General features: G+C 45.0%; 1 protein-coding gene across 1 annotated transcript in view; it reads right to left on the bottom strand.

Moving 5' to 3' along the window:
* Positions 1-2,394: 2,394 nt before the first annotated feature.
* LOC105507115 (chromosome unknown open reading frame, human C10orf76) overlaps positions 2,395-24,760 on the bottom strand; it is a 218,950-nt gene continuing 196,584 nt past the window's right edge. Inside the window, exons 25-26 of the mRNA XM_011935493.1 lie at positions 5,488-5,604; positions 2,395-3,315 (exon numbers count right to left, since the gene is read on the bottom strand). Coding sequence (XP_011790883.1) covers positions 3,223-3,315; positions 5,488-5,604 — 210 coding nt within the window. The 3' untranslated portion in view covers positions 2,395-3,222. The remainder of the gene's footprint in view (positions 3,316-5,487; positions 5,605-24,760) is intronic.

Below are 24,760 nucleotides of genomic sequence, written 5' to 3'. Positions count from 1 at the left end.
TCTCTCAAGTCCCAGAAGGACCCCCCAACTCTTACCCACTCCAGGACTCCGTCTCTGGAACCTATTCACTCTCAGGGTGCCTCCTTCACTGATCTAATGACCCCCAATAGACCGACTAGGAAGATAAGAAAACTAGTGAACCATGTCAGTTTCTCAGACATCCTTGCTCTTTTGTTCCTTCCCTGCAGCAACTTTTCTGCCCTTCTCTTTTGTCACCTGTCCTGTCCTAGATTCCTTGTTTTCCAGCAGATTTGGGGAGCGACTGACAGGTTTGGGGATCCAAGTCAAGATACACAGTAGGAAAGAAATGCCCTTGTTATGAAACCCCTTCTTTAAGATTAGCTCCTTTTCCAAAGGCAGGGCTAGCACAGAAGCTGGGCTCCCTCATCTCCCAGGAATGGATCCTGAATGTTTGAGCTCCACAGGTCTGACCTTCCTCAGGATGCTTCTGGGCTCTGCACCCAAAAGCCCCCCAACCCCTTGCTATGAAGATGAGCGGCCCTTGTCTGGTGGGTCTGAAGGAGTGCCTGTTAAGACCAAAAACTTTAAAGTGACTCAAGCACACTTAATTTCTTCAAGTAGCTTTAATTTCTAACCACTTGATTTAATCAATCCAGCAGGAATTGTAGTGGGAGTTCCAGCCTAAGAGGGGGACAAGTGGCTGAGGGTAAGGCTGTCTTTAGGAGCAGTGCTCTGCAATTGGATCTCCCTTGGCTCTGGAGGAGCCTCCACAGACCTGGCGTAGAGGCTGGGCATAGAAAGTGCTTGGGCAGCTCCTGTTGAGGTTGTTTTCCAGGAGAGAATGGACACTCTCATTCGGAGTTCTTGGAATAAGTATATGTGAATAAACTGGTAAACAGAAGGGCCTTTACAATGGAGGGCAAGGAGCCCTCTGCTTAGTGCCCCATGCCCTTGACCCGTCCTCATTCACTTGGAGGAAAGGCTGGCAGGAATCCAGAAGTGGCCAAATGGGTTGGCTTGCCTCCTCAATACCACTACGTTTGGAAATAAGGGAACTAACTGCCTTCTCCCTCCTTTTACCCAGAGGGCAAGGGAGGTTACAGCTCTGTGAACCCAACTGGCCTCTACGAGGGCCAGGAGACTCAGAAGAAGGAGGCGAGTTCACAGGGGTGGGTAGGGGTCCCCTAGCCAGATGGGAGCAATACCTAGGAGATTACCTTACCTCTATGTTTGAGGAATGAGTCTGGGCAACAGAGATTAAGAAAAAAAAAAAAAGGCAACACTAAAGACAGTCCCACACAAATCAATTTTTAATAATTTCAACTTGCCACCAGCTCCAGATCCAGCTGCTTTGGGGGTTTATCACCAGGGAAAATACTAAATGCCCCAGGCTGAGCTATCCATTCACTGATCAGACGACCCAGCCTGTGATCTCTTAAGAACCTACATCTACACGTGGCAGCCTGTTAGTGGATTCTCTGGAACTAGCGCATAGCTGCTTAATGTTAGAGCCAGAACTCTGGTTGCCAGGGAGGGCAAGTAACCCAAAGAGATTTGAGGTTAAATGGATAGCAGCCCAGGTAGTCCCAGACATGCTCTCACTGCTGAATTCCTCCATTTACTCCTAGAATATACCGGTGCTGTTTGCTCCCGCCATCCTGAGGGCTTTAGAAAGTGCTTTAAAAAGGGAGGATCTCGAAGCAGCAGCTATTTCAGAGGCAGCTGTGGGGAAAGCCTATAGAGATTCCATGGAGGCTATCCAAGGGAGGAAGCACAAGCCAACTCCCCAAAAGTCAGATTTGCCTGTGGCCCCACCCAGAATCTGAGTGGACAGAATGGAGGCCTTATGCATGATGCTCACCTGGCCTGTTTCAGATGGAGGGCACCCTACCCCTAGAAAGTTCTCTCCCTCCCAGGCACTAGACCACGACAGGAACAGATTCCTCCCCAGAGGAAATTCTCAGGCAGGTTGGATGTAAACAACAGCAGGGTAAGGGGGTGGAACACGTGGAGGGGAGCTTAGCAGAGGCAGGAGAGGCTGCCAGAGGAGGGAGGGCTAGGGAGGCGGGGGAGCTGCTGGAAAGGGAACCAGCAAAGTAGGCACCTTGAAGGCTCCAGAAAACCTGTCAATGTTTATTTCATACATACCCTAAAGACAGAGTAAACGAGATTAGAAACGAAAAGTTAAGGTTGTGATCCTATTGTGCTGATGGGTCAAATGGATCAGAAGGAGGGGAAAGGTAACGGTACTCCTAGTGCCAACAGTAAAATTCAAAAGGCGGTGGCCAGACAGGAGAGCACTGGGCAGATTCTCATCTCCAGTTTCCCAGAGGAGTCAACTCTGAATTCAGAAAATAGGAAAACTGGCCGGGCACAGTGGCCATGTCACGGTGGCTGACAGGAACAAACTCTAAAGGATGTGAGAACATCATCTGGGCTCCCAGCACTGTGGGAGGCCAAGGCGGGTGGATCATGAACTCAGGATATTGAGACCATCCTGGATAACATGGTGAAACCCCATCTCTACTAAAAATACAAAAAATTAGCTGGGCATGGCGCACACTCCTGTAGTCCCAGCTACTCAGGAGGCTGAGGCAGGAGAATCGCTTGAACCCAGGAAGCGAAGGCTGCAGTAAAGCTGAGATCAGGCCACTGCACTCCAGCCTGGGTGACAGAGGGAGATGCCATCTCAAAAAAAAAATAAAAAGGAAAAAGGTACCCCATTCCTACCCTACACTAAATCTGAGCCAAGGGTCCTGATGACTGGACAAAGTGCCAGTGGGGGCAGGGGACACAGATTTCAAGCCAAGCACAGCCCCAGGCCCAAAGGAAGCAAGATGTAGCTCCAGCTATATCTGAGAGTTCATCTGTTTTCAGAAGCCGAGCAGAGCCACTGACTTTCAGGGTGCTGGCATTACCCTGAGGCTTGCCTCACCAGCTCCCGAAAATTAGTCAGTAGCTATAGCTTGTAACCTCAAGATTGGAAATATGAGGGGCTATTAGGGAGCCCACTCTGGAAGTCCCCATATTCCTGGAGGCCTCTCCCCACTGTGCCCACCCATTCCTCCCCAAATAAGATTATCCCTGGCTTGACCCTCTTGCCCCTGCTGCCCGAGCTCCACTGAAGTGTGGTCTTCACCAAGAGAACTTGGTATCTGTGTTTCTCGGCAACCTCGGGGGCAGCCCCCTCCCCTCGCTCCCCCTCCAGCCCATGATCATCATGGGTAAGGGCAGTCAGAGGCTGCTCAGTTAGGCGTGGCCTCAGGAGATAGTGGAGAACTCCTTGAGCAGGACTTCTTGGCTGAGTGTGTGGAAGGCCAGGTTTCTCCGGACGTTGGTGCTAATGGATCGAACCTGGGAAAGGGTAGGTGGGGAAGGTGGGAGGGCACAGCCAGAGAGAAAACAGGAGAGAGTCAGTTCCAAACGGGAGAGGACAGTGCCTGCTACACGGGTCACTAGAAGTCTCTCTCTTAGGAAATGAACCCTTAACAGCTATTATCCCTGCAGGCAAATGAGCAAATAGTTCCTTGACAGCAGGGAAGGAGAGAAGAGGGGCTGATAGGAACAAACTCTAGAGGATGTGAGAACAATATCTGGGCTCCCGGGGAGGTAGAAGCAGGCACAGACAAGAAAGGAGGGCTGAGGTTGGCGTCTGTCCCTGCTTTGGCTATGCAGAAGAGGGACTGGGCTGCTCAGTGATCTGATGGAGGAGGAGAAACTGAGGCCAGAGGACTCATGCTCTAGTACCACCTCTCTTTAGATGTGTTTCTAGTCTCTTCACTCTCCCTTTGGATTTATCTACATTTTCGGGTTGGCAGGAGTGTTTAGAGATGCAGTCCTTTTCTGGCATAGATGGCAAGGGTATGGTCCAAGGAGGCCAATTTCAATGGCCAGGGCCAGGTGACACTGCTAGTGAGTCCGAGCTTAGGAGCAGGGCCAAGTGTTCTTAACTCCTTATAGTACTCCTTCTAAGATGCCTGCCCACTCGCGAGGAAAGCCTGGGGCGTATCCTTGCCGTGTGCCCACTGCTCACCTCACGTACTCTCTACCCACAGAACCCTGCACGAAGTGTTGCCTGGGTCAGCCCGGGAAAAGCCTGTAGAGAAAGGGTCAGAGGGCCAAAGTCTCTACTCTGAGAGGGTTCCAAGAGGAATCTGGCAGACTCTTCAAGGAGATTTTCCCATAGGAAACAGCTGTGTAGGTTGCCTGAGAAACAAAAAGGGGAGGGAGAAGGACAGTGTGTCCTCCTGGGCCCCAAAGTCTCAGAAGCTTTCCTTCAATTTCTGCTATGCTATAGGAAACTTAATGAAGTTGTCAGGAAGGAAGCAGAAGAAAGGGTAGCATGGCAAACAGCAGGAAATTTGAGCTCATTAGCTCCAAACTGGACCAGACCCTCTTTGCTTCCCTGTGCTAGGGGAACGAATATGAGCAGAACTGAGTAAGGCCATGGTGAGTGTCTCAGAGCCTCGAGACACCGCTCCTGTAACCCTCTCCAGCTCCTCATAGATTGCTCTCTGTTAACCACTGGCTCCCAGTACTTCCTCCACATCAACTTAAAGACTTGCCAACCATTCCATAAAAATGCTCTACTCTGCTATCACTTTACAGTAATGATTTCTGTGTTCCAAACTAACTCACCCCAGAGCATGTCTTCCTGACCCTTTGGAAGTCCAAAATCCCGAGGAATGTCATGTCAGGAACAGAGTTGGGCTATGTTCAGCATAAGACAAATGATCTAAAATACAGTGCCTTCACCACACAATTGGCATGGTTTAAAAGCTGAGCTGATGCAAGTTCAGCCCCAGTAGAGGGAGGTCTAAGGATAGGGAAAGTGGGTACAGAGGCCTGCATGTCCTGGTCTCGGTCCCCAGCCAGGATGTTTGTGTAAACCAAGCTGGTAGAGTGACAGAACTGCAGGGAGGCTGAGCTTTTCTTGAGAACAGCTCAGAGTACAGGGCAGGAAAGGGACCATCAATAGGGCTAGCTCTGTGGGGACAATGACTGGGAAGTTAAGTAGGAGGCAGAGCAAATGCTCATGGCTCCAAGTGCCCAAGGGTGGGGGCTGCAGAAAGCTGAGTGATTGGAAAGCAGGGAGCAGAGACTGGAGAACTAGATCGGGAGGGGACTCAGACCAGCGGCCAGTTAGGAGTTTGGGAAGATGTAATTCCATAAGAAGGGGAAGAATCAATTACTCTTATTAGTTGCCCTGAGGACAGGTTAAGGAATAATGAGCTAGATCTGCCCCTGGGAACACACATCAAACCCCAGGCCCAGCTGGAGCTGTGCAAGGACTGTCTCCATGGCTGCAGAGGAGAAGTAGGCAATACCACCTCAAATAGCATCTTCTCTTACTGCCTGGTACAGTGGGGGAGAGAAGTTGCATACCCCATCCCAGTAGACCCCTCAAGTTTTGTTTTATCTGCCCTTAGCAAACCGCAGTTGTCCCCTAGAAGCCCATCTGCACAGTAGAACCCAGTGGCTGGGGGCGGGCCCTTAAGACACAGGCAGAGGCAGTGGCGCACTCACCAGCTCTTTGAAGAAGGCAGCTTCCTTGTGCTGCTCTGAGTAGCGCTCATACTGGTCCAGGCCGTCCTGCAGCTTCAGTGTGAGTGTGTCATAGTTGGCTCTCACCACCTCCAGCACCTGGGGGACATCAAGAGCCAGGCAGGGCTTAGGCCATGCAAATCCCACATCCCTTAGCTCCACACTGCTGATCTACTGGTTTGGGTTTGGTCTGTGTCAGCACCCCCAAGAAACCTTGCTCATTACTTATCTTCCAGAAAACAGCCTGGCTACAAGGAACGATGCCTCAGGTTTCTGGGACCACTTTCTCTCTCTCTCTCTCTTTTTTTTTTTTTGAGACTGAGTCTCGCTCTGTCGCTCAGGCTGGAGTACAGTGGTGTGATCTCAGTTCACTGCAACCTCGGCCTCCCAGGTTCAAGTGATTCTCCTGCCTCAGCCTCCTGAGTAGCTAGGACTACAGGGACACACCACCACACCTGGCTAATTTTTATATGTTTTAGGAGAGACAGGGTTTCACCATGTTGGCCAGGCTGGTCTCGAACTCCTGACCTCAGGTGATCAACCCACGCTGGCCTCCCAAAGTGCTGGGATTACAGGTGTGAGCCACTGAGCCTGGCCAACTTTCTAATCTCTTTCTCTTTTTTTTTCCTTTTTGAGACAGAGCCTCACTCTTATCGCCCAGGCTGGAGTGCAGTGGTACAATCTCGGCTCGCTGCAACCTCTGCCTCCTGGGTTCAAGCAATTCTCATGCCTCAACCTCCTGAGTAGTTGGGATTACAGGTGCGTGTCATCATGCCTGGCTAATTTTTGTATTTTTAGTAGAGATGGGATTTCTCCATGTTGGCCAAGCTGGTTTCTAACTCCTGACCTCAGTTGATCCACCAGCCTTGACCTCCAAAAGTGCTGGTATTACAGGCGTGAGCCACTGCACCCACCGCGACTTTCTAATCTCTTCTATTCCCTGCCTTTCCTGAACAGCCCAGCCTGGCCACCAAGTCTGTTTACTCTGAGTATGGTAAAGAACAGTAAGCATCTCAGCTTACCAGTATCCCTGACACCACAAATGTGCTCTCAGCCTTATCCTGAAGCTTTCCCTGGCCAGGTTGTCACAGTTGCTGAGTAAGACTTTGCCAATGTCTCCTTCCTTCTCCCATTCTGGGAACCACATTTCTTCAGTCTTGGGATGTTCCTCAGCACCATCTGCTACTTGTTTTCATTGCTCAGTGCCAACTCAGTCTTCTTATCCAGTGCCTGGATTGAACTTTAAGGCATCCCAGCCTTTGGGTATAGGGTACGCTTTCAAGACTAAGCTAGAGCCTTTGTTCTGTGGGGTTTTTCTCCCATAACACCTCTCTGATTTTCTATGTGGGGAGGATTCAGACTTCCACTGACTCCAGGAACCTTGAATATCTGTGGTTACAGAAAGAAGGGACTGTTCATAGCCAGGGACTGTTCATAGCCAGGGACTGTTCATAGCCAGATGTGACTTCAGCTTATAAGATCATGAATCAAAGGCTGGGGCAGTTGAGGGAGAGGCACTACACGTCAAATCAGAAGAAGTGAGCTAGGAAGAAAGGGGAGACCAGGAGAGGGGATAATCATTCACTCTGATCATCAGAATGAAGTTGATCTGACCTGGAGGAAAGCCTATGGCATTGCGGAGAGCACCCTGCTGAGTAGGGAGCTTGGAGGAATTAGTGAGTGACAAGGAACACACAGCTCTGATAGAAGGGGGTGGGGGGTTGGGAAGAGGAAATAAGCCCGAGTCAAGATGGAGGACAGGCTCCTGAGGGGCCCAAAGGTGCCTCTGCACTGCTCCCTGTACCAGTCCAAATTTGTGCCAGGCAGACTTCACTTGGTAGCAAATACTCTGGCTGCCAAAAATTCCTGAGGAGAAAGAAGGGCTGGAGGGCACAGGGAAGGCTTGTGTCCCTATGGGAGAGTTACTGAGTTTGGTTTGGGAGGGAAGGAACAGCTAGGGCAAAGGTCTGGCCCAGCTTTCTTCCTTTCAGATACCCAGTTCTACAAGATCATTCTGCCTAGTGTGTCCCACAGACTGAAGTATAGGCTGGTTCCTCTGCTTCTCATTCCATTTGTCAGTTCTGTAGGCAGGAGGACTGGTACCCAGCAACAGCAGTCACCCACAAAGTAATCTGGTCCTCTCATGCACGTGGGCTGGACTCGTGGCTGGAATATCTGCAGCCAAGGTCTTGGCTCAGAAGTGAATGGCTCAAGCCCAGAAAAAGGCAAAATTCCTCCAAGATGGAATCAGCCCCTAGGAACCAGGCAGAATAGAATAATACATGTTTTCCTATGCCCTGAAATCTGGGGAGCCTCATCTATGCTTAGGACCCAGCAACTTGGGCTCAGCCTTTCCTGAGGGGTATCAAGTGCCAAAGGACAAACATCATGCTAAAGTCAATTTCTGCAAAAGAAGTTACTGCATGTGAAGAGATGGTTGTACCTTCTGACTACATCCTGAGAGCTTCAGGCTGCAGGTAAGGCTGCTTTGATCACCTGGACTTTCTCCTCTTGCCAGGGTAGGGTAGAAGGTCTAAGGTCTCACTTAGAAGAGTGATTTCTTCCTATCCCAATAAATCTGGCTTTTGCCAACATGGTTTAGTTTAGTTTGTTACAGGGAAGTGAGAGCAGAGAAGGTCCCTGAGCTACTAGCTCCCTGGAAGAAAACCAGAAGCAGCCGGATGTGGTGGCTCATACCTGTAATCCCAGCACTTTGTGGGGCCAAGGCAGGCAGATCACCTGAAGTCAGGAGTTCAAGACCCAGCTTGGCCAACATGGTGAAACCCCGTCTGTACTAAAAATACAAACATTAGTGGTGGTGTGCACCTGTAATCCCAGCAACTTGGGAAGCTGAGGCAGGATAATAGCTTGAAACCCGGGAGGTGGAGGATGCCATGATCTGAGATCGCGCCACTGTACTCCTGCCTGGATGACAGAGTGAGACCTTGTCTCAAAAAAAAAAAAGAAAGAAAAAGAAAAAGAAAAAGAAAAAAAAAGAAAGGAAAACCAGAAGCCTGGCTGGACTTATGGTGCCCGTGATCTCAGCTCTCCTCTTGTCCAGACACTGCCGGTTGCCACCTCCCCCTTCCCTGGCCCTTTCTTTTTTTTTCTTTTTTTGAGACAGAGTCTTGGCGCAATCTCGGCTCACTGCAAACTCCACCTCACAGGTTCAAGTGATTCTCCTGCCTAAGCCTCCTGAGTAGCTGGGATTACAGGCACCTGCCACCATGCCCGGCTTTTTTTTTTTTTTTGGTATTTTTAGTAGAGACGGGGTTTCATGATATTGGCTAGGCTGGTCTCCAACTCCTGACCTCAGGTGATCCACCTGCCTCGGCCTCCCAAAGTGCTGGGATTATAGGCGTGAGCAACGGCGCCTGGCCTTCCCTGACCCTTTCTTGTGGGCTTACTTCCTTTCTTCCTCTTATACCCGAGGAAAATTGCCTGTCAGTTCGTCTAGTCTCTGCTGTCTCCTGCCCTTGTCACTTTTCTTTTACTCCCAAGGGAAAAAAGACATTCTAGGCTCAGGTCTGGGCCCCAACCCATCCAAGACTTCAGAACACTAGCAGGTACTTGCCTAGCCTGGGACTTTGCTTTCTGTAGCTTCAGACTTAAGGAACATGTCTCATTTGAGTCTCAGCACTGGCCTGGGACATGGTGAGGGCAGTGTCTTTAGGCAGAGAGCCATCTCCCAGAGCCTCTGCCTAAAGGCCTGCTTTGCAGCCTCAGTATCTGCTTCCTGGCAACTCTAAAGGTCCCTCTCAGGTTGAAATCCCTTTCCAATCCATCAGATAACAGTCTATGCCCCCGCAAGCACAAGGTTACCTTCTTTCATCAGCCGTTGGGCTTGTGGGCTTCCTAGAATCATGCCAGCCACCTCAGCTCAAGGTAGCCTCAAAGCCCGTAAGTCACCTACAGGTCACATGCTCTCCAAGGAATCCTCACACCACCACCTATGACCCTTAGGAGACAGACAGTTGAGTCTTGGCAACAGCCTGATAGAAAGTTAACTGAGCTGGCCAGGCACAGTGGCTCACACCTGTAATCCCAGCACTTTGGGAGGTCGAGGTGGATGGATCACAAGATTAGGAGATCGAGACCAGCCTGGCCAAGATGGTGAAACCCTGTTTCTACTAAAAATACAAAAATTAGCTGGGCACAGTGGTAGGTGCCTGCAATCCCAGCTACTTGGGAGGCTGAGGCAGGAGAATCACTTGAACCTGGGAGGCGGAGGTAGCAGTGAGCCGAGATCACGCCACTGCACTCCAGCCTGGGTGACAGAGTGCAATTCTGTCTCAAAAAGAAAGAAGAAAGGAGAGGGAGAGAGACTGAGAGAGAGAGAGAGAAAGAGAGAGAAAGAAAAGAGAGAAAGAGAGAAAGAAAAAGAGAGAGAGAAAAAAAGAGAGAAAGAGAAAAAGAAAGAGAAAGAGAGAGAAAGAAAAAGAAAGAAAGAAAAAAGAAAAGGAAAAGAAAAGAAAGAAAATTAACTGAGCTGGTAGTCCTACTCTTGTTATGGGACTTCAGACAATTCACCTAGCCTCTTGTTACGGGACTTTAGACAATTCATCTAGCCTCTGGGAGTCACAGCCCTTTTCTCTGTAAAATGGAACTTGAACTCACCTTCCTAAAATGACATGGGAATAAAAGTTTTTAAGTTCCTGAATAAAAGTTTTAAACAATATACAATTGATGGAAACACTGTCATCCCAATGGCTACACAGCTATGTAGACAGCTCCTATGACTCAAAAGTAACTACTTTCACAGTCCAGGAAGTACCTGCCTATTTCAAACTGTCCCAAAGATTCGATGTGCATAAGTGATTCTTCACCACAAAGGAACATCTTCTGGGTTCAAGTGGAAGACAAGGGATACAAAAATGGACTCAGTTTCAAAGATCTCATGCCCTCTTCTTTGCCTCAAAACACTTTGCCTCAACTTAAGTGAGGGGAAAACAAAGGAGGCAATGTTAGAGAGGGCCTAAACATCTGCCCCTGAAGTCTCTGGAGGTAAGGGGCCTGGGGGACAGTGAAGTCATTAAGAACATAGGATTGAGGTCAGAGACCTACGTTTTAGTTCCCAGTCAACCACTAATTAGCAAAATAAATTTATGCAAGTTTCTTAATCTCTTTGAGCCTCAGTTTTCAGTATCTATAAAATGAAGACAACACCATCTACATCTTGTAAGGCTGATATGAGGATAACATGAGATAATGATTGTACAATGCCTGGCACATAATCAATAGTCAGTAATGGTTACTAATTTTATAATGAAAGCTTTTCTGGTGACAAGGAGTATTTGGAGTTCTGGCTGTCTCAAGATAGTTCTAACCATAAGCCAGGGGCTAGGGCCTCATACTTCTTCTGTCAGCCTATGGCAGATTCTGGTGAAGAGAAAACAACATTGACTATTATTCTTTTTTTTTTTTTTGAGACGGAGTCTCACTCTGTCGCCCAGGCTGGAGTGCAAAGGCGTGATCTCAGCTCACCGCAACCTCTGCCTCCCAGGTTCAAGCAATTATCCTGCCTCAGTCTCCTGAGTAGCTGGGATTACAGGTGCGTACCACCATGCCGGCTAATTTTTTTTTGTTATTTTTAGTAGAGATGGGGTTTCACTATTTTGGCCAGGCTGGTCTCAAACTCCCGACCTCATGATCCGCCTGCCTCAGCCTTCCAAAGTGCTGGGATAACAGTCATGAGCCACTGCGCTGGGCTAACATTGTCTATGCAATATGAAAGCAAGCCTCCCACAATGACCTCACCATTCTCAGTGTAACTAGCAAGGCATCAGCCATAACTCAGAGAATGGCCAGGATAACTTTGGTAGTGCAAAGTGACACAGGTTATACTAAAGAAAAACTAAACAGAGAGGGCTGGCTTTGCATGATGCAAGTTGTGAGGCTGTTGGCTACATCAGGATCAGGATGTCTTCAAGACAGGAAGCAGATGAGATCCCAGTGCACAAGGTTAGTTCAAAATTGTTGACAAGGTTTCAGACACATACACACCCTAGCACACATAATATGCATTCCTCACAGACTATTCAGTAGCCTGTGCTCCATTTATTTCAGCAAGGCCTTTGAAACACAAAATAATTTCTACCCTGAAGATAACAGTGGCAAAACAAGAATCGCCAATGTCGAAAAGTTCCTGGCAATGGCCATTCAGTCTCAATGCCAGAAGGCTTTGCCTTGTGCCTGAAAAATTACTCAGTTTTGAATCTATGTTGACCTGAATTCCCAGCAGAATGACAGTGAGAGGACAACTAAATAATAGGATGTGACCTGGCAGCAAACTTGTGTTCATTAGTTTCTTCTCAATTTAAGCTGATATTTACAGTTTAACCTGTTTGGGGAAAACACGTGAGGCTGCCACCAGCCCTCTCCCAACCAGGGCAACATGTATGGTTTTTCCTAGGGGCCAGGCTGCCAGATGAGGCTGAGACCACAAGATACTAACAGAGAAGCTTACAGAGACTTCTTACAGAATAGAAAATAAGCCAGGAACCTAACAGGATGGTACTGGGGAATAAAGAGGCTACAAAGTCAGAAACATAGGTTCAAATTTTGAACCATCATTTACTAGTTACATGACTTTGACCTGGGTTTTAGTTTCCTTAATGGTGAAGTGGTCATAATACTATCTTCTTATAACATTATGAAGATTAGAGATAGTATACAAAATAAATATAAAAAATAAATGATAGGGCCTACCAAATAGAAGGTGCCAAATAGATGAAGGCTGTTGAGATGGAAACAAATAGAAAAAACGGGAATAGAAAAATGGAAGTATCTGAGGTGAGGGAGGGGAAAAAAGAAAAAGTATCTGATGTATTCGAATAAGATGAATCAGCTTGTTATATGGTAGCCAGGAGGGCCTGGAGTTATTCCTAGCATCTGAGGATAGTGATAAGGAAAATCATACCTTTTTTCTTCCTTTGAGACGAAGTCTCGCTCTGTCACCCTGGCTGGCATGATCTCAGCTCACTGCAACCTCCACCTCCTGGGTTCAAGTGACTCTCCTGCCTCAGCCTCCCAAGTAGCTGGGATTACAGGTGCCTGCCCCCACTCCTGGCTAATTTTTGTATTTTTAGTAGAGACAGGGTTTTACCATGTTGGTCACACTGATCTTGAACTCCTGACCTCAGGCGATCTGCCTGCCTCGGCCTCCCAAATTGCTGGGATATAGGCGTGAGTCACCACGCCCGGTTATAATACCTCTTTTTGGCCAAGTGCTACTACATGGACAAAACCATAGAAATAATAGTTCTGGATCAGGTACAGTGGCTCACACCTATAATCCCAGCACTTTGGGAGGCCGAGGTGGGAGGATCATTTGAGGTCAGGAGTTCAAGACCAGGCCCTGGATGACGGAGTGAGATTCCGTCTCTATGTTTTATTATTTTTTTGAGACAAGATCTCACTGTCATCCAGGCTGTGGTACAGTGGCTTAATCACAGCTTACTGCACCCTTGACCTTCTGGGCTCAAGTGATTCTTCCACCTCAGCCTCCCAAAGTACTGGAATCACAGGTGTGAAAAAAATATATATACACACATATTTTTATATATTTATATAAAGTAAATTATGTAAAATTACTCACAGGTGTGAAAAAATATATGCATATATAAAGAAAAAAATAATAGTTCTGGGAGGAGCCTTTGAAATCACTTACCTAGTTCATGGCCCTCATTTCACAGAGGAAGAAATAAATGTCCAGAAAGATTGGAAATTGCCCAAAGTCATAAAACTGGGATTATACACCAGAATTTTCTCTCAATCCAGTGCTCTTCCTACACTAGCAGGCTGGTCTAACCTGGGGCACATTCTTGAGTTCACAGGCTAAACTTGGGTCTTCAGAGACCAAAGATTCAAGGGATTAAAACTTGCTTCTCCTAAGAAGTTTGGAAGTATGATTTGTGGAGAGCTAAGAAAGTAACCTGGTGAAGCCTTGATTTGCTGTTTGAGCTTTAATGATAGCCGTTTACTCACTTTAGCTGTTTACTACGCAGCTCCTTAGGGCTCCAGGGTTTGACAATTTTCTTTTTTTTTTTTTTTTTTTTTTGAGACGGAGTCTCACTGTTGCCCAGGCTGGAGTGCAGTGGCCGGATCTCAGCTCACTGCAAGCTCCGCCTCCCGGGTTTACGCCATTCTCCTGCCTCAGCCTCCGGAGTAGCTGGGACTACAGGCGCCAGCCACCACGCCCGCCTAGCTTTTTGTATTTTTTTAGTAGAGACGGGGTTTCACCATGTTAGCCAGGATGGTCTCGATCTCCTGACCTCGTGATCCACCCGTCTCGGCCTCCCAAAGTGCTGGGATTACAGGCTTGAGCCACCGCACCCGGCCGACAATTTTCAATACTAGCAGTTGAACACCCCGCTTAACCCTGTTGATAGTTGGTGTAAACCAACAAAATTTTATAGACCACTCCAAACTCATTATCAGCAGTATCTGATTTTGACTGCTATTTTGATTACTCCATACTCATTTTAGATGCAAGCTTGAAATTCAAAGGTCTTTGATCTTTAATTGGGCTTTTCAGGCCTCTGCCATCCTGTGGTCTTCAGGCTTGGGGTGGAGTGTCAAAAGAATCAATAAATTCCTTCTACAATGAATGCTCCTATCTCAAGGCTAATCTTCCATTTTCCCAAAGAGACTGTCATCATTCTGTTCCACTTCCATGCAGTTCTGCTTTAACCCTAACTCCTAATCATAAAAAAATTAATCTCTGGATGACTTGAAACAGATAAAGGAGTTAAAATGGAATCAGGAGGAAAAAGAGATAAAAAGGTTTTTTATAGGATTTTCATAATAATTTCCATCCATCTGTCCCACTGGATTCTTGATCATTGTTCTGCTTTAGCTGTTTACTCACTAGAGAAAAATTACCCATTTCTTCCACAAAGCAGGAAAGGACAGCCTGAGTCATCAGACTCTGAAGACACAAACAAGAGTATCACCAGGCTAAGTCCAGACACTGCCCTTGCTTCTCTTTCCCATAATGTGGAGGGGGCTGGGTAGGCACTACTTATTCTGCAAGCTGATAATGGAGAAATAATGAGTTTGTTCCATGGCAAGTTGGGTAATGGAGTTTATTCCTCATGATGTTTCAGGATTTCGGACACATCTATCCTGGTGCCCACAGAATCAAGAAGCAAGAAGTCTGGACCACAAAGCAGGTATACAGAAAAAAAAGAGAAGGACTGAATAATCAGTTTGCTCTCCACGCCACCTTTCTAAACTGTTCACTGCTCTGAACTTTCTGACCTCCTAGTCCTAGCATAATTGTCTTATCCTTAAAAGAAATAGTGCTGGGCCGGGTACAGTGGCTCATACCTGTAATGCAAGCACTTTGGAAGGCCGAGGCGGGCAGATCACTTGAGGTCAGGAGTTCAAAACCAGTCTGGTCAACATAGTGAAACGCCATCTCTACTAAAAATACAAAAATCTGCCAGGAGTGGTGGCATGTGCCTGTAATCCCAGCTACTTGGGAGGCTGAGGCAGGGGAATCGCTTGAACCCAGGAGGTTCAGTGAGGTTGCAGTGAGCCAAGATCATGACTGGCGACAGAGTGAGACTCCACTTCAAAAAAAAAAAAAAGTGCTCAGCATACCTTAGGCCTTCAACACTGGTCACTGGCAAATCGAATGCTAGAGGGGAGAGGAAGGTCCAAGAAGCTGCAGGCAGTTTTTAATGGTAAATACACAATGAAATCTCCCTCTCATCATCCGTAGAGAGACAATATCACAAGTCAAATATACCATCTGTCAGCCAGAAAGGCTGAAGTCATCTTCTTTATAATACCCAGCAAATTTCCTCAAACTCAAAGGAAGACAACTTTTCCTACAAAATTGAGAATGACCTACTCAGGGCATTGCCTAATTCTCTTCTCTGGATTTGTTATTGGGTCTAAAATGCTCTATAAACTTGGGCAAGAGACTGAAAGAGAAATGGAAGGTCTTATCTTTTATTTCCTCTGAAAGGACTAAATTTAGCCTCCCATTCTTCCTCTATTTTCCTAAAACCAGGCCTTTCCCAGAACTGGTTATGTGTCTCCTAATGAGGAATAGCCCTCTTTTCACCCAGAAGTAATAAAGGTCTGTCCCTAACCTTGCAATTTAACCAGCCTAAGCAGAGCCTCTCAACGGCATTCTAACAATTATGTGAAGTGTAGTCAGATGCTGGACAGTTTAGAAGAGGGATTCTGATGAGGGAGAAGCAAAAGCCAATTCTTCTTTCCCTAAAACCCATATTCTTCCAAATTCAAGATTAATTAAAGCTAAACAAGAAGCGCAGCGCTGCAAAGATGTTCTCTAAGTAAAGATCTTGGCAGGTCACTGTTGGGTCTAGTTGCACCTGGGTGCTGAAAAGTTCCAATTAGTAGCTAGTGATAATCAAGATGGCATAGTGGTTAAGAGTATGGCTCTAGAGTTAGCCTGCTTGGACTCATATCCTATCTTCACCAGTTAGCAGCAGGGTGGAGCTGGGTAAGCCTGTTTGTTCATCTTTAAAGTGGGAATACTAATAACTTCATCACATATAGCTGGTTCTGAGGACTAAATAAGACAATGTATTGAAAGCTTTCTGTGCATGGCACACAGAAAGCACTTAAGAACTGTAGCTGTTACTATTATTTTCTTTGCCTTGATATGACCCTATGAATAACTATTTTTTAGGGCCCGAAATTGGGAGAAGTGACCTATTTCCATAGCTTCCTTTTCAATCCCATCCGTAAATAAGAAAATTCCTCTCAGCTGTCCCCACCCTTTCTGGAAGATATTTGCATTCTACAGGTTTCCCAACGAGGGATTTCCTGTGGAGGAAGGAATATACTGCTTTAGGGTTCATGCATTAGCAGGTGGACGCAGGCAGAGTGGCAGGCCCTCTCCTAGAGAAAAAACATGCCATTACTACTGATTTCCTCTCTGAAATCTCTCATAGCTAGATGCTTAGCACTCTGAAGGAGGCTCAGTGTGATGGATTTTCATAATGTCTAACAGAGTCCTAAGAAACAACGAACAGTCAACATGTTTGCAGACTAATTTAGTAACACGGGCCCAACCAAAAAAAAAAGGAATCACTCATCAAGGTCACATGGTAAGATTAGAGTTAGATCCTGATGTACCTTCAGCACTGTTCTCAGCACTCTTTGACAGGCTTCGAAAGCTCTCAGAGCCAAGTCTTGCCTTTATGGAGCTAACATGCATCCATCAACAGGCACACCCACAGATGTAAGGACATAGAGGGTTGAGCCAGTAACACTAAGTATGGTTTGGAGTCAGCTGCTTAACTGATCAGTGAATGGGTAGCTAGATTGAGATAGTGTCACACCTTCTAAGACTGGGAAAATAAGGAACCCAAGGCTTCTTATCTTTTTCTTTCTTTTTTTTTTTGAGACGGAGTCTCACTCTGTCACCCAGGCTGGAGTGCAGTGGCGCATTCTCGGCTCACTGCAAGCTCCGCCTCCCGGGTTCAAGCCATTCTCCTGCCTCAGCCTCCCGAGTAGCTGGGACTACAGGCGCCCGCCACCACACCCAGGTAATTTTTTGTATTTAGAGTAGACACAGGGTTTTACCATGTTAGCCAGGATGGTCTCAATCTCCTGACCTCGTGATCCGCCTGTCTCGGCCTCCCAAAGTGCTGGGATTACAGGCGTGAGCCATCGCGCCCGGCCTCTTCTCTTTTGTTTACCACCTCTTCCTCTTTACATTACTGTGGTAGCTAATTCTGAGCGCAAAATTCTACACTAGTGTAGCAGGAACCCTGAGACAGCAGCTGCAGGAAGGACCAACCATTAGCTTGGACACATCTGACAGCCTAGACTCCATCAGGGCAATCACCTGACAGGCAGTTTCTTCAAGGCTCAGACCTGACACTGAAAAAAATAAATCCTGTACAAAAGATGAAATGAATGGGAGAGGATGTCACTTTACTCTCAAAATATACAAGCTATAGCTATAGCTATGGTTTCTCAGAAATTACGTTTGATCCATTCTGAAATGTCCTTCTGAGGTGTGTTCAGTGTAGCAATGGATTCCAACTGCATAAATTCAGCTCAACTGTGCAGTGTACTTATTAGATAACTGTCTAAAACAATCTAAGCAGACAAACATGGTGATCTTTGAGCAGCCAGGTTCAAGGAGTTGCTGAGCCGTTTTTAGCACTTGTTTGCATATAGCAACCAAAAGAGTTGTATCTCAGACAACAAGGAAAACAATTAGATTCATGAGCTCCAATGCTAACTAGTACCCAGAGGAGACTGTTAAATTCCTTTAAATGCTATCGGTTTACCCTTCTTGTCCATGGGCAGATGGAGGGTCTCAAAGAGACACAGTGACTAAGCAGACAGTTAAAAGGATAAAATATTAGAGACCCAAAAGATTCAGGTTCAAACTCTCCTTACTGTTGAGAGACATGAAGGCTGAGCCTTTGTAAATGATCAGTGTTAGTTAAGGCTAGAACTTGGACCCAAGAATAGATGGAAAAAAAAATGGGGAAAGGGAATATCAGAAATGTTTTAGTAAATTATCTTAAAAAGGACATAAAAATGTTCACTATATATACCATTTCCAATATCCATTTGAGACTTCCTTCTGTAGTAACTGAGAAAAGAGGAGGGAAGAAAGAGAATGAGGTAGGCAGAGATTTTATATATATGTATATATGAATAGTTAATGTAAGGGAAGGTGCTCTGAAAAATATGTGAAATTCAAAAAATTCAGTTGGGTAACTCAGGGTATGCAGTATTTTAAAGTAGTTCAGAACTTCCACTTGATAGAGTAACTGAGAACTGGGAAACAATTCTTGTCACATACTGGATAACAGGCAGTGCAGGACAGGAATCCTAAGAGAAGGAAAACAAGGAGAACTTTAAGGTCCTGCCGAGCTAAGGAGACATATAGTTGTTTCCGGAGGCAGATTATCAAAGAGAAGGGAGATAGGCTGAGAAGGAGCTTCAGAAATTTTCAAAGTGTTTCTACTGAATTTCTTCCTAAATATTAATAATATGGATTGCATATGTTGGGTCTTACTCAACTAGGTCAGACAAAAATTAACTGAGAATTTGTAAGCTGAACAATTCTCAGAGTTCACAGAGGGCTGGGAGATGTTTGAATTTTGACTAACCAGAATGAACAGTACTTGTTGAATACCTAGGGCATTCAAACAAGATGCCAGAATAGTTACACCTTAGCAGTGGCACTAAACTAGCCCTAGAGTAAAGGCTACTTTAAACTTACCCAAATGAAGACTTCAAAGATGTGTCAGAAGGATTGTACTACTCCATAAATATTTTATCTGCCTTCCTGAATACAGTCCAATATAATTTAAAGAAAGACAACAAAATCTAGCACTTAAATTCAATAAAAATCACCACACATATCAAGAAGCAGAAAAATGTGATCTATAACCAAGACAAACAGCAGTCAATAGAAATAGACCCAGAAATGAGGGAGATGATGAAGTTAGCAACAAGGACATTTAAAGAGCAATTATTTTAAAGACCCATTAACATAATAAAGAGAAAAATGGCAGATATAAGGCACATCATAATAAAACTAGTGTTAAAGGAAGAATAGTAAAAGCAGCTAGAGAAAAAAAGACACATTATGTACAGAGGAACAAAAATAAGAATTCACATTTCTTGCCAGAAAGTATGTAAGCCAGAAGACAATGTAATAATAATATTTGTGCTGACAGGAAAAAAAATAGTTAACTTAGAATCCTACATCCAGCAAAAACATCATTCAGAAATGAGAGTAAAATAAAGACCTTTTCAAACAATCTGAGAGAATGTGTTGCTGAAAGTCCTGTACCACAAGAGATATTAAAAGATGTTCTTGACTGGGCGCAGTGGTTCACACCTCTAATCCCAGCACTCTGCGAGGCTGAGGTGGGCGGATCACAAGGTCAGGAGTTGGAGACCAGCCTGGCCAACATGGTGAAACCCCGTCTCTACTCAAATACAAAAATTAGTCAGGCATAGCGGCACATGCCTGTAATCCTAGCTACTTGGGAGGCTGAGGCAGAAGAATTGCTTAAAGCCGGGAGGCGGAGGTTGCAGTGAGTGAAAAAAAACGCTGGGCGCAGTGGCTCACACCTGTAATCCCAGCACTTTGGGAGGCTGAGGCAGGCAGATCACAAGGTCAGGAGATCAAGACCATCCTGGCTAACACAGTGAAACCCCATCCCTACTCAAAAAAAAAAAAAAAAAATTCTTTGGCAGAAGGAAACTTATATCACCTATAACTATAAATAATAATAAAGAGCACTAGAAATAGTAAATACATAGGTAAACAGAAATTATTTTTATACAAATTTAAAAATGAGGAATAAGATAACTGACTCTTTGAAGCAAAAAATAACAACAATGTACTGTGAAATTAAAACAACCCTAGAAGAAAAATGTATGACAACAATAGTACCAATGAAAGAATAGGGCAAATGGAAATACACTATTACAAAGTTTTCACATGTAACGTGAAATAATATAACATCATTTTGAGGGTGCACTATGGCCGGGTGCAGTGGCTCACACCTGTAATCCCAGCATTTTTGGAGGCCGAGACAGGCAGATCACTTGAGGTCAGAAGTTCGAGACCAGCCTGGCCAACATAGTGAATCCCTCTCTCTACTAAAAATACAAAAATTAGCTGGCCGTCGTGGCACATGCCTGTAATCCCAGCTACTGGGGAGACTGAAGCAGGAGAACTGCTTGATCCCAAGAGGGAGACGTTGTAGTGAGCCAAGATCGTACCACTGTACTCCAGACCTGGCAACAGAGTAACATTCCATCTAAAAAAAATAAAATAACATGAAGGTACACTGTGATAAGTTAAAGATATATTGTAAGCCTTATAGCAACCATGAAAAAAAGAAAACGAAAACAGATAGCTAAAATGTCAATAGCAGATATAAAATGAAATCATAAAAAAAAAAAAACCTCAGTAAAACCAAAAGAGGGCAGAAAAAGAAAAAAAAAAGAACAATGAGTGGATGGGAAAAATGGGGAAGCAAGATGGTAGTTTTTAATTCAGTTATATTCATAAATAAGTTAAATGTAATACTCCAATTAAAAGGCAGAGACTTTCAGATTGGATATAAAATCAAGAGCCAATTATACAGGTTGCCTAAAATAAACCTACTTAAGCCAGGCACGGTGGCTCATGCCTGTAATCCCAGCACTTTGGGAGGCAGAGGTGGGTGGATCACCTGAGGTCAGGAGTTCAAGACCAGCCTGACCAACAAGGAGAAACCCCCATCTCTACTAAAAAAACAAAATTAGCCTGGCATGGTGGGGCATGCATGTAATCCAATCCCAGCTACTTGGGAGGCTGAGGCAGGAGAATAGCTTGAACCCGGGAGGTAGAGGTTGCGGTGAGTCAGGATCACGCCATTGGACTCCAGCCTGGGCAACAATAATCTACCTAAAATATCAAGACACAGGTTGAAAGTAAAATGATAGAAGAAAGTTGAATTGCTATATTAATATCTGACAAAGGAGACTTAAAAACAAGGAATAGTATCAGGAATATAGAGCAAAATTTCGTAATGATAAAGAGGTCTATTCATTATGAAGACATAATAAACCCATACATATATGCAGTTTCAAAACTTTGAATGAAACAAAATTGATAGGCTAAAGAATAAACAGAAAAATCTATAGTTACAAGTTGAAGGTTTCCATACTACTTTCGGTAACTAATAGAACAAACAGGTAACCCTAAACAATATGGGTTTGAACTGTGTGGGTCCACTTATCCGCAAATTTAAAAATATACATATATATTAGAAAGGTTTTTGAAGATTTGGAACAATTTGAAAAATCTTGCAAATTGTGTAGCTTAGAAATTTTGAAAAAATTGGTTGGCATGGTGGCTCATGCCTGTAAATCCCAGTACTTTCGGAGGCCAAGGTGAGAGGACTGCTTGAGCCCAGGTGTTCAAAACCAGCCTGGGCAACACAGTGAGACTCCATCTTTTAAAAAATAAAATAGGCCGGGCACGGTGGCTCAAGCCTGTAATCCCAGCACTTTGGGAGGCCGAGATGGGCGGATCACGAGGTCAGGAGATCGAGACCATCCTGGCTAATACGGTGAAACCCCATCTCTACTAAAAAATACAAAAAACTAGCCGGGCGAGGTGGCGGGCGCCTGTAGTCCCCGCTACTCCGGAGGCTGAGGCAGGAGAATGGCGTGAACCCGGGGGGCGGAGCTTGCAGTGAGCCGAGATCCGGCCACTGCACTCCAGCCCCAGTGACAGATCAAGACTTCGTCTCAAAAAAAAAAAAAAAAAGGAAGAAGAGGTTGAATTGCTTGATACGTACCACAGACTGAGGTCTGCAGCTGCAGTCACTTGCCATTTCAAGAAAAATGAATCCAGTGTAAGGACAATTGTAAAAAAAAAAAAAAGAAAAGAAAAGGAAAGGAAAGGAAATTTGTGAGGCCATTCCTGCAGCTATGTCAGCGGGCAAGAAAATCTTGCATTTTTTGCAAAATACCTTTTTATCTTGTACTGAAGATGCAGCTTTTATGTGGATTCAGGATTGCTTTAAGAAAGCCATACCTATAGATTCTAATGTGATTACAGAAAAAGTGAAGTCATTATATGGCAACTTAAAGCAACAGGAAGGTGAAGAATTTAAAGCTGGGGAACTTAATATCAGCAAAAGATAGTTTGATAATTTTGAAACAAATTTGGCTTTAAAAATGTCAAGATAACAGGAGAAGCAGCCTCTGCCGACCAAGAGGCAACAGACAAATTTCTAGACACCATTAAGAAAATCACTGAGACAGCAAGACCCTGTCTCTGTCTGTAAAAACAAACAAAAAGAACGAACAAAGAAAATCAATGTAGACAAAAGTACCCTATTCTGAAAAAAAATTCTGCAAAGGACATTTATTAGTAAGGAAGGAAACTGACCACCAGGATTTAAGGCAGGAACAGTAACCCTGCTTTGTGCAAATGCAATTGGGTTTATGATGACGAGTGCCCTTATCTATAAACCTTTAAGCCCTGAGACTTGAAGGGAAAAGAAAAACACCAGTTTTTATGTTGCTAGTCTTCTGCTAGTCTTCTTGTTATATGACAAGGAGGCCTGGACAACAAAAACCCTTTTACTGGATTGGTTCCACTGATTCTTTTTCTCTGAAATTACAAAGTACCTTGCCAGTTAAGGAACTGCCTTTTAAAGTTCTTTTGATACTGTACAATGCCCTTGGCCACCCATGACCCCACGAATTCAGCACCAACCACAGGTGCCCCAAAGATGTCTCTAATTCAGCCTCTAAATCCGAGGGTCATAAGGACCTTTAAGGCTCATTACATATGGTACTCTATGCAAAGGACTGTCAATGCTATGGAAGAAAACGCAATTGGAGAGAATATTACAAAAATTTGGAAGGATTACAACACTGACAATGCCATCACTGTTACAGAAAAAGCCATGGGCCAGCTGCAGTGGATCACACCTGTAATCCCTGCACTTTGGGAGGTCAAGGTAGAAGGACTGCTGGCATCCAGGAGTTCAAGGCCAGCCTGGGCAATATAGTGAGACCCCATCTCTACAAAAAATAAAAAACTAGCTGGGTGTGGAAGTGTATGCCTGTGGTCCCAGCTACTCAGGAGGCTGAGGTGGGAGGATCACTTGAGCCCAGGAGGCCAAGGATACAGTGAGCAGTGATCACGTAAATGCGCTCTAGCCTGCGTGACAGAGTGAGACGCCAACTCCAAAAAAACAAAAAGAAAAAGCCATGAAAGGCTGGGGGTGGTATCTAATGGCTGTAATCTCAGCACTTTAGGAGGCTGAGGAGGGAGAATGGCTTGAGGTCAAGAGTTTGAGATCAGCCTGGGCAATATAGTGAGACCCTGTTTCTATTAAAAAAAAAAAAAAATTGGAAAAAGCCACGAAAGTCATCAAGTCCAAAACAACAAATTTCTTCAGGAGAAAACTGTGTCCAGATGTTGTGCATGACTTCACAGGATTTACAACAGAGCCAAATCAAGGAAATTACAAAAGAGGTTGCAGATATGGATCTTGGAGAAATTCCAGAGCTAACAGACACATCATCAGAGGAATAAACAGAAGAAGACATGACGGAGATGCGTTCTTCCCCAACCAGTGCCAGACAATAGGAAGAAGACATAGAAGAAGCAGAGCCAGGAAACAAATTGACATTAGACAATCTGGATGAAGGGTTCCAATTATTCAAGGCTGCTTTTGACTTCTTTTACAACATGAACCATTCTATGATACAGGCAATAGAACTAAAGCAAATGGTGGAGAAAGACTGGTACCATACAGAAACGCTTTCAGAGAAATAAAAACGTAAAAATGTTAGACAGAAATTATGATGGATTACCACAAAGTTAGTCATACCAAGTGTGTCTGCTTCTCCTGCCTCCCCTTTCCACCTCCTCCACCTCTTCTGTCTCTGCCATCCTTAGACAGCAAGACCAACCCCTCCCTGTCCTCCTTCCTCCACCTCAGCCTACTCAACATGAAGACGATGAAGATCTTTATGACCCACTTCCACTTAATGAATAGTAAATATATTTCTCTTCCTTATGGTTCTCTTAATAACATTTTCTTTCCTCTAGCTACCTTTATTGTAAGAGTATAGTATATAATACATATATAAAATATGGGTTAATCAACTGTTTATGTTATCAGCAAAGCTTCTGAGTCAGGCACAGTGGCTCATGCCTATAATCCCAGCACTTGGGAGGCCAAGGCAGGTGGATCACTTGAAGTCAGGAGTTCAAGACTAGCCTGGTCAATATAGTGAAAACCCATTTCTACTAAAAATACAAAAATTAGCCGGGTGTGGTGGCAGGCTCCTGTAATCTCAGCTACTTGGAAGGCTAAGGTACAAGAATCGTTTGAACCTGGGAGGCGGAGGTGGCAGTGTGCCACTGCACTCTAGCCTGGGAGACAGAATGAGACTGTCTCAAAAAAAAAAAAAAAAAAAAGAGGTAAAGCTTCTGGTCAATAGTCAGCTATTAGCAGTTAAGTTTTTGAACAGTCAAAACACGCAAATTTTCAACTGCACAGGGGGCCAGTGCCTCTACCTTGGGTGTTAAGAGTCACCTGTAGACAGAAAAAAGAGTAAAGAGAGAATATTTAAACACTACCAACATACTTAACTTCTAAAAGCTATTTATAGAAAACAACTCGGCCGGGCGCGTTGGCTCACGCTTGTAATCCCAGCACTTTGGGAGGCCGAGACGGGCGGATCACGAGGTCAGGAGGTCGAGACCATCCTG

This window comes from Colobus angolensis, unplaced genomic scaffold, assembly GCF_000951035.1.
Source record: "Colobus angolensis palliatus isolate OR3802 unplaced genomic scaffold, Cang.pa_1.0 Scaffold144, whole genome shotgun sequence".
Lineage (NCBI taxonomy): Eukaryota > Metazoa > Chordata > Mammalia > Primates > Cercopithecidae > Colobus > Colobus angolensis.
The sequence above is the reverse complement of the archived record's forward strand: the minus strand, read 5'-3'. Positions and strand labels throughout refer to the sequence as shown.